The sequence below is a fragment of the Acomys russatus genome, chromosome 25 (assembly GCF_903995435.1).
Source record: "Acomys russatus chromosome 25, mAcoRus1.1, whole genome shotgun sequence".
Taxonomy (NCBI): domain Eukaryota; kingdom Metazoa; phylum Chordata; class Mammalia; order Rodentia; family Muridae; genus Acomys; species Acomys russatus.
The window spans coordinates 43,442,537-43,452,358 of record NC_067161.1 but is presented as its reverse complement, the minus strand read 5'-3'; the positions used below and the strand labels follow the sequence as shown (position 1 = coordinate 43,452,358).

The window sequence follows — 9,822 nt, the reverse complement described above, 5'->3', positions numbered from 1 at the left end:
GAGGAGCGAGGGGAACGCGGGCCGCAGCCGCCCCCGCCCCGCGCCCGCGCCTCCCGCGCGCAACAGTTCCCCCAAAGTTGCCGCCGGGGAGGCGCGCAGCCGGCGGGGGACGCGGCCTTGGTCCGACAGGCGCAGCCCTTGGGTGGGCGGCGGCATGGGCACTCGGCAGACCAAGGGCAGCCTGGCGGAGAGAGCCAGCCCGGGCGCGGCGCCCGGCCCCCGCCGCGAAAGACCCGACTTCTGGGCGTCGCTGCTACTGCGCGCCGGGGACAAGGCGGGGCGCGCGGGCGCTGGGCTACCCCCCTACCACCGGCGCGTCGGCATGGTCCAGGAGCTGCTGCGGATGGTGCGCCAGGGCCGGCGGGAGGAGGCGGGAACGCTGCTGCAGCACCTGCGCCAGGTGAGCGCGGGGAGGGGGCATAGGGGTGCGGCGGTTCCCGGAGCGCCCCGCCCCTACGAGGGGTGGGTGGCGAGATGAGCGCCAGGAGGCACCGCCCAGGGTGCCCCCCACCCCTCCGCGGGGATGGAGCGCTGTGGCTGCAGGTGCCTCTGCGTTCCCGCTGAATTTGGGCCTCAGGCTAGGGTGGGGAAGGCTGACCCTGAGAGGCTGGTAAAGGGGGAGACCTGTTGGACCATTGTCGCTGCTCCTCTCCGCTGCAGGTTTCCCAGGGAGAGTTGATGAGAGAGGAGACAGATGCATGCCTGGGGTGGGCCAGGGTTCTCGTCCTCTCTGCCCCCTACCTGTCACCCTCTTCCAAGGGTCCCCGGGGAATGCTCAGTTATCTGCAAAATCCAATTTCTGAGGCATGTCTCTCGGGCTGGTAAGATTTCAGTCTCTAGGTCATTTGCCACCTGGAGATACTGTGTGTTGTGGTTTCACCTCCCCTAACTTTGCTGGTCCTGGCCGTGAGCCCCTGCCTAAGTCTTGGCCAGAATGAAGCAAGGCTTGGTTTCTTCCCCAGCAGGAACGGAGGCTGCGGCCAGTGCTCTACCCTCAGCCTGCTCATGACCCCACTGCTTAGGGGCAAGCTACAAATCTGAGCAGTTCTTTCTGTTCGAGGGCTGATGGGGCACCCACCTCTCGGTTTTTTGTTTTCCTTTCTCAGTTTCTTTTGGGGAAAGTGGCTGAGGCACTCTGCAGAACATGATCAGATTGCTTTGGTCTGGCTTTGTGGTATAGACTCACACAGACCCCAGCAGATAAGCAGTCTGCTGCAGATGGGGGCGGGGGGAAAAACCTCAGCTGACCTTTGTAAGGTTTTTTCCAATTTTTGGTAGAAGAGGCCGTAGGGACAACTTCCTGGAGGAGCTTCTAGAACCTAATTGGATCCACATCTCCCTGGAATTCTGTTCCATGGCTTCCTTCACGCCCTTATGATGTGCCTCTGGAGTTTGTTCCTAAGGTGTATGCTGCAAAACAGAAAGAAGTAGAGACTAGGGGACTTGGGAGACGTAAGCCTTCCACCTTTGCTTCTAGTTTTTCTAACGACATCCACAGTGATGCCCCAGAGGCTGCTGATCCTCAGGTACCTTCCCCTGGGTGGAACCATCAAAGAAAGATGACATTTTACACCACATAACTTTAGTGATGTGTGTTTCTCCTGTCTTTTGAAAACTAGAAGCCGACCTTGTATGGCCTCCATGGTAACACTGTCTGTCGCGCTCACACAGAAAATGGATTTTCCAGACCATTATAAGCTATTTGCACAATAGACGGTTATAAGGTTGTACGGATCGCATGCTGTTTCCCCAGTCCAGGGAGCGCTGTTCTGAAGAATACCAAAGCACAGAAGAAACCGACAAGCCTTTATTGAGGGGTGGGGTGGGGGGTGAGGGAGAGTGAAGGTAGAAGGCCACCAGTGGAGGCTGTGGGTCTCAGGGAGGAGGCCGATGCTTAGGGTATCTGATCTAATTACACACTGCATTATAGAACCTGGGCCTCTCCTTTAGGGTCTTGTATTTTGGCTCTTTTGGCGCCTCTCCGACCACAGGCCTGGGAGGCCTAAAGAGAAGAGGCAGGGTTTAAACAGACCTCCCTCTTTTCTGGGGCTCCGTGGCCCTGTGGCTGATGGTGAAGGCTGTGAACCTGGAGAGCTGCCCCGAGCTGCCTGTAATGTGGGGATCAGAGCCCTTCCAGGAAATGGTCCTTGGCCTTTGGTATGTGCAAATGGAGCTCAGGGATTTTCAAGTGGCTGTGACAAATGAGCAGGGTGTTTTCTAGGACCCTGAAACCAGCAAGTGGAATGTCTAGCCAGATTTGCACTGCAGTCTGAGTGGCTCTCCCAATACCACCCCAGCCCCTCGCCCCCCACGCTGCCCCCCTACCCCGGCCCCCATACTATTTCCATCTTAGTTTCCTCCGGGCAGGCAAGGCAGTTTGACCACTCCCATTCGCATAGGACTTTCTCCTGTATTTGATAACATGTTTGTCAATAAATGTTGAGTTTTGAGTTTTTGAAGCAAGATCTCATATGTCCGTGGCCTCTTAACTCACTGTGTAGCCCACCCCACCCCCGCCCCCCAGGATTACAAGCATGGGCTACCACACCCAGTTCGCATGTTACTGGAGATCAAGCTCTGGGCCTTGTACAAGCCAGGCGAACATTCTTCCATCTGAGCTACTGCCCAGCCGTGGACGCTGGATTTCTGTGTGTTCAGAGCACATACGGGGTTAGAGGAAGCATTGGTCCGTAACTCCTGTGGTCCTCAAGGAATTGAATCCTTGATCTTTCTGAGGTGGTTTCAGAGCCTCACACACTCTCCTCAGACAAGTCACCTGATCTTGCAAAGAATTTCAAGAGGTACACAGAGCTGGCGAGCACTACCTGTAAGGCCCAAATTTGGAGTCAGTGCTCCTGTTCTGTGCCTCTGTTTCCCCTGTTTTGTGGTCTGTACATAGAAGCAAATCAGAACCATATGGCAGTTCATCGTGAGCCAGTGCATATGGCTGCTGGTGCCACTTGTAAGATTCGGGGACTGTTTTCTTGCTTGGAGACTCTCCAGCTTATCGCTTGTGGAAAGGTCTTGCACATAGTTCAAAAGTGCAAGCAGGATGCCAGGCCTTGAAATATCACAGAGTCCTCCTCTTCGCTTTAGGAACAGTGTGAACTGAGAAAGGCCTGGGGTCAAGCCTGGGTGGCTCAGCCTGCTGTGACCTTGGGCCCTGTCTTAGCCTCTCTGAGTTGTGTTTTCTCATTTCCCAGAGAGGGACCCTGGGTGCTGAGCAGAGCAAATGCTATCAAGTGTGTGAAATTTTGTTGGCACTGCCAATCAAGATGTGTTCTCATGGCAACCAAGAGGATCTGGCCTACTTTGGGGATAGCTGGGCTAAGGGCAAGATCGTGTGCCTTTTCTCTTCAGGCCTAAAGCAAGGAGTTCCAGGATCAGAAGTGGTCTGGAGTATGTGCTCATGAGAATACAGGAAGCCATTCCCTCCCCACTCTTACCCATCAACTCTTCACCTAGGCCTCCTGGTTCCTCGTGCATCTTGGGTTTGGGGGCTCAGACTTGCCATCTTTAAGGAGTCCTGGGGAAGAGATGGTCTGACAGAGAGTAAGTGATGGATGCATGGAAGGTGCACCGTCACTGCCTCCTCAGTCCAGCGGCTTATCTTCTGTCCCCAAAGTTTCAGACTGTATTGTTGTCCCGTTTCATGGAATAGTAGAATAAGAGGAGACGGCATACTCCACGCCCCGGGTGACCCGTCTCCGAGTTTGCCAGAATCCCTTCTGTCTTAGTCAGCTGCTAGTATGACCAATACATGAAGTATTCCACTTTAAGGGGCAAGGCTCTGTTTTGGCTCATAGCTTCAGAGGTGCTCACTGGGGCCTGTGGTAGGGAGGCACATCAAGGCAAGGAGTGTGTGGCTGAGGATGCTGCTCACCTCATCCAGGCAGGAAGGAGCCAGGGGCCCAAGATCTCCCGTGAGTCCCCACCTCTTAAAACTTCCAACACCTCTACAGAGCGCCACATGTTAGAGACTCTCATCCGAACCCCAGCTTCTGCTTCCCTGTGAGAGTCCAGCTAGGCAGATTTACTCCTGGTGTGGTGCGTCCCTGATTGGCAGAGCTGTTCTCCTGTTGGTCTGACCGGCCTCACCTCAGCATGACCTGGATTTGTGGCTCCGGGTACTGTCCAGAATAGCAGGGCTGTCCTATGCCCAAGGAGCAGAAACCACGCCCACTAACAAGACCCAAACACACAGGGCTCTATGCACATTGACCCAAGAGGAGCTGGACAATGTCCAAGTCCCTGGAGAGCCCCTGCTGACCCCCTTGTCTGTGAGAGACACGCATGGTGACCTTCGAAGGTCATCTTTCCCCTCCCATGCCCCTCCTAAGAGAATCTTGATAGGTGAGCCAATAGGAAGGCCACCACACTCCAAGCAGGCAGGTTCCCTCACTGTCACCTCTTACTCTTCCTCCACCTGGAATGTACCATCTTGTTTCCACACATGCTCTTTACCTTTGGTGGGCCACCTTCCTGAGCCTCCAGCCCACGCTCTGGCATCTAGTTAGCATATCAGTTCTAACGTAGTGCACAGTGTTTAATCACTCATAGTGTCCTCCCCCCCCCCCCCCCGCCGTGACTTTTTTTTTTAACCTTTTGTCAGACAAAGCCATGCACTTCCTGAGAGTAGAGACCCACCATCACCCGTATCCATGGTACAGTATTGAAAACCTGCAGGTTTTTAATAGCTCTTAGCCAGTTTCTATGCAATAGAGGTACGTGTATAGACTGTCGCATGGTGTGTCCTCAGGAAACACTTGCTTGCCCTGTTTCAGCCCTGCAACTGATTTATTAGGCTGCCAGTATGGCTGTGAGATTGCTGTGCGTTTGCATTTAGGTTTCTGGGCATTGCCAGTTTTCAGGAAATCCCTGATGGCCACAAGCTTGACTGTGCCTGGCATCCGGCCAGGCTGAGGTGTTCTTGGAGAGAGGAGTGGCATGCTGCCCAGCCTTGGCACTACAGGATCCCATAGGGCAGGTGTAGTCTGGGGCCTCTGCTGAGGTGGCAGGAGAAGAGCAAAGCCTGATGGGAGAGTTGGGCCTCCCTATTCCTGGTGAGCTCTTGCAGGATCACATGAATTGCCTCCGCAGAGGAGCCTTCCTTTTTGATCTCTTCCGATCCGCGTTGCAAGCATTTCCAGTGATAAAGGCACAGAGGCTTCTAATGTCAGGACCTGCTTTGTTGCTTTCTACAGCTGCCAGGGACACTGGCCAGGGGCATAGCAACCTCTGTAGTGGCCAAGCTAACCACAGGCCCTAGAGTAGCCTGGTGGGGCAGGGGAGGGTTTCTTCTTTTTGGAACAAATGCCATCATTTTAGAGATTGCCAGAAGCTGTTTTTAAATCCAGTGTCTCTTCTGAGCTCTTGCCATGGCCTCCACCTCTGATGTGCAGGGTGATGTGGTCTTACTGCCCTTCCCCCAGTATCGGGGCATTTCTCTGTGTGCCTTCTTGGGACTGAGGAATGAAGCCTTACACCAGGTACCTTGGCCTATGGTTAGGCTTCATTAAAATCCCTGTAGTCTTGCTTGTTTTAGGTTTTTCCTTTCTTTCTTTCTTTCTTTTTTTTTTTTTTTTTTTTTCTTTTCTTTTCTTTTCTTTTCTTTTTTGAGACAAGGTCTCTTTATGCATTATGTAGCTCTGGCTTTCCTGGAACTCAACATGTAAATCAGGCTGGCCTTGAGCTCACGGTGATCTACCTGCCTCTGCTGGGATTACAGGCCTGGGCCACCATGCCTGGCCTGTAAACGACACAGTTTTAAACGTCTCAGGCACACTTCCTTCCAGCCCATTCTGCCCCATTCTGCCCATGGTGTGCTCTCCTGGGAGTCTGCTGGGCTTGGCTAAGATTTCTCCATTATTTCCACTCTGAACTCTGGCCAGGGTAGCCTCCTGATCATTGGGTTCCAATAACTGCTCCTTATAATCCATTACCTCCAGTAAATAAGAGGCTTTCCCCAGCAGACTAGTATCACTACCCTGTCCCCATCAGGACGCACAGAGGTGGCGTCGGCATTGGAAAACAGTCCCCTCCCCTAAGTAGAAATGTTCAGACAGCCGTCTGACTCACCTTCAAGTCTTAGGTGAGAAAACACACAAGTGCATACAGAGCTATTCACAGACACATCTGTGTGTACTTGTTGGTCCTTACTGTAGATCTTCCTGGCTGTGTTTTTGCCAGTTATATTAGTCCCTTCAGGCTGCTAAAACAAAATACCAGAGGCTGACTAACTTATCGGCAACTACAATCCAGAGGCTGGAAGCCCAAGATCCAAGCCCCAGTAGGTTCAGCATCTGGTGTGGGCCCGCATTGTGGGTTTGAGTGCCCTGGCACGCACAGAAGTGAAAAGCTTCCTCTTTTGGTTTGGTTTGGTTTTGGTTTTCAAGACAGGGTTTCTCTGTGTAGCTTTGACTGTCCTGGACTCGCTTTGTAGACCAGGCTGACCTCGAACTCAGAGAGATCCACCTGCCTCTGCCTCCCGAGTGCTGGGGCTACAGGGGGGGTTTCCTGTTTAAGGACGTCAATTCCAGGGTCCTTGTAACTTCAGCCTGTCCTGAAAGGCCCAGCCAGGAGGTTAAGGATTTGGGCGTATGCCTGTGGAGGGGGAGGACACAGCTGCCCAGACTCCTTCCTGCTCTGCCATCCTCCCGTTAAGTACTTGGAGGAGAAAGGCCCAGTCATCCACATCAGAAGACCTCACCATTACTCCAGCAGTGGAGTGTTCAAAATGAGGTCTAGACCTTGGCATGCTGCACAGGGGCGGGACCCCTTCTGACAGCGCTGGCTCTTCTCCTCACCCCGCCCACCCCGGCTCTGAGTAGTGCCCACGTGGCTCCCTGGGAGCACCTCCCAGCTTTGCTGCTGCTGCTGCTTTTTCTTCTTCATCTTCCTCCTCCTCTTCCTCCTCCTCCTCCTCTTCTTCTAACTTTTATTAGCTCAGACTCCTGGCTGCTGCAACCATATGGAGTTCTGCCGACAGCTGCTGCTCAAAGGGATGTGGCATTTGGATGTTTCTAACTTTATCTTAACCAGGATAGACATAGGAGTCCAGCTGAGGCTAGGGAGTACCCAAGTGTGTTTTCCTACAGAGGCAGACTCACTCTGAGTGTGAGGCCCATGTGCTATGGTTTGAATGTGCCCTCCCGAAGATCCTGTGTGACACAGCTAACGTCCAGCTTCATGATGACAGTATATTTGGGGGAGGGGGGCGGTTGGCTGCTAGCCTTTGGCAGCTGATTAGCATAAATTAATTCCTGAGGGTGGGGCTCCGGTGATGGGACTGGTGGCTTGAGCTGACACTTGCTTGCCCTGTCTCACCATTGAGATTCTCTCTGCTGTAAGGACACCGCAAAAATCACCTTCTCGAGCCAGGTGCGGCACTTGGGAGGCAGAGGCAGGCGGGACTCTGTGAGTTGGAGGCCAACGTGGTCTACAAAGCGAGTCCAGGACTGCCAAGGCTACACAGAGAAACCGTGTCTCAAACACACACACACACACACACACACACACACACACAAAAGCAAAAAGAATACCTTCTCCAAATGCCATGCTTTGCCCTTGGATATCAGACCTCTGGATATGTGAGCTAAATAAACTTGAAATTCTGTTCTGTATAAATTACCAGCTTGGGACATTTTGTTACAGCAGCAGAAAGCAGAATAAAGCACCATGCTCCCCGGCAGAGCTGCCCCTGGCCCTGTCTCCTCCTGTCAATCCCCATCTTCCTCCCTGTCTACTTTGTTCTTGTGTCTCCTCTTTGAGTCTCTGTATCCACACTTTAATATCACTGATTCCCATGGGTAAAAAGCAGACTTTTTAAAACATCTCTTGGGACAAGGTATGGTGGCATATGCCTTTTACACCAGCACTGAGTAGGTATAGATAGGATTGGAAGTTTAAGCCCGGCCTGGACTACATGAACCTCTTTACAAAACAAACGCCTCTGGCTACTCTACCTGAGTTTTGTGGGCTTCCCTCTGTACCCCTCGTATCCTCCCTTGGCCAGCCCCAACTCTGTATAGAGCCAAAGATGGCCTTGGACTTCTCCTGTCTCCATCTCCTAAGTGTTGGGATTCCCGGAGTATGCCACCACACTTAATTCATGCAGTGCTGGGGGATCCAATTAAGGCCTCTTGTAAGCTAGGCTAGCCCTCCGCCGAAGGAGCTGCATCCCAGCCCCTTTTAAATTCTTTAAATAGATGACTCGTGTTACTGGGTTGTTTTTTTTTTTTGTTTTTTTTTTTTTTTTTGTTGTTGTTGTTGTTGTTTGGTTTTGTTTGGTTTTTTTGTTTGGTTTTTTTCCAGACAGGGTCTCACTATCTGGCCCAGGCTGGCTTCAAACTTATAACTTTCCTGCCTCAACCTCCCAATTGCTGGTTTATGGTGTGTGCCACCATGCTCTTTAAAAAATATACTATAAAAAGCAGCGTTCTGGGGCTAGAGAGATGGCTCAGAGGTAAAGAGCTCCGACTGCTCTTCTAGAGGTCCTGAGTTCAATTCCCAGCAACCACGTGGTGGCTCACACCCATCTAGAATGTGATCTGATGCCCTCTTCTGGCCTGAAGGTGTACATGCAAGCAGAGTGGTTATACAAAATAAATAGATCTTTAAAAAAACCAAACAAAAAACAGTGTTCTGTCATTATGGAAATTAAGGACATGTAGCTGTGCCAGGCAGTGGTGGTGCATGTCTTTAATCCCAGCACAGGCACAGGCAGGTAGATCTTTGTGAGTTGGAGGGCAGCCAAGGCTACATAGGGAAACCCTGTCTCGAAAAACCAAAAAAAAGGAAAAAGAAAAGAAATAAGATGGGCACATGGGCACAGAGGAAAAAGAACAATTGAGTTAATGTACCCAGAGACCGAGTGCCCCTTCAAGGGGCAGCTTCAGCTGTGGGGATGCAGCATGCAGCCTGCTGGGAAGGACCCCAGCCACACTGTGCCCTGCTTCACAGAGGGTGGCTGGGACCAAGAGCTCATGACAGCAGGCATGTGTGTTCAGCTAAGCAGTGTGCTTGCCATAGCTGGGAATTACTGTTCTTAGTCAGGGCGCTCCTTCTAGAAAGGTCAGAGGAGCAGAAATGGCCACCACCGTGGCTGGTGGGCAATCAGAGCTATCTATATATGGCCCCTCAGATTCCAGCTCCTGGCTTGCTTCTGATTGAGAGCGACCCAGGGGTCTTCACAGGTACGCTGGCCTCTGAATTCTCCCCCTCTGTCCCATGGGGCTTATACGTGGTCACAGACACTCAGGCCACCTGCCACTTTCTAACTAGGACCCAGCTACCCAGTGGTCAGGCCTGTTACCTTTCTGCCATCTGGGTCCTCTGAACTGACTTTTCCCCATCCTACGGCTGATATCTCCATGGAACAGAATCAAGGGACACAGGCAAGGGACAGGACCTCAAAGGGAAGCCTACCGCTCCCCTGAAAAATCTCTCACCATTCAAGCTTGCGCTCTGGAAGAAGCCTGCTTTCTCGTAGCCTGGGAAGATGGTGGGGCCTGTGACTCTTCTACCAGCTCTTGCATCTGAAGTTCATCCATGCAGCTTGTGCCTCCTGGAGCTCAGGCCTTGAGCCTCAGGTTGTCTCCTGGGCCGAACAGGATTCCCTCCCTATGTGCTGTGGGCAGGTGCCTAACACCTAAACCTAAACAGTCTAGAATCCCACCCCGGACCTGTCCAGCCCAGCACCTCTCCTGCCACAGCCTGTGGTAGGCATAGCATACCCACAGCCCTCCCCCATATGAGTGAGCACAGAGACTTGGGCTGCACAGGAAATATGGGAGAGCTCTCTAGTGCCCCCCCCTCCCCCCC

At 52.6% G+C, this 9,822-nt stretch overlaps 1 protein-coding gene across 1 annotated transcript in view; it reads left to right on the top strand.

Annotated features, from left to right (window-relative positions):
* Positions 1-45: 45 nt before the first annotated feature.
* The window catches only part of LOC127208831 (leucine-rich repeat-containing protein 75A), an 82,879-nt gene continuing 73,102 nt past the window's right edge, over positions 46-9,822 (top strand). The window contains exon 1 of the mRNA XM_051168472.1: positions 46-400. Coding sequence (XP_051024429.1) covers positions 155-400 — 246 coding nt within the window. The 5' untranslated portion in view covers positions 46-154. The remainder of the gene's footprint in view (positions 401-9,822) is intronic.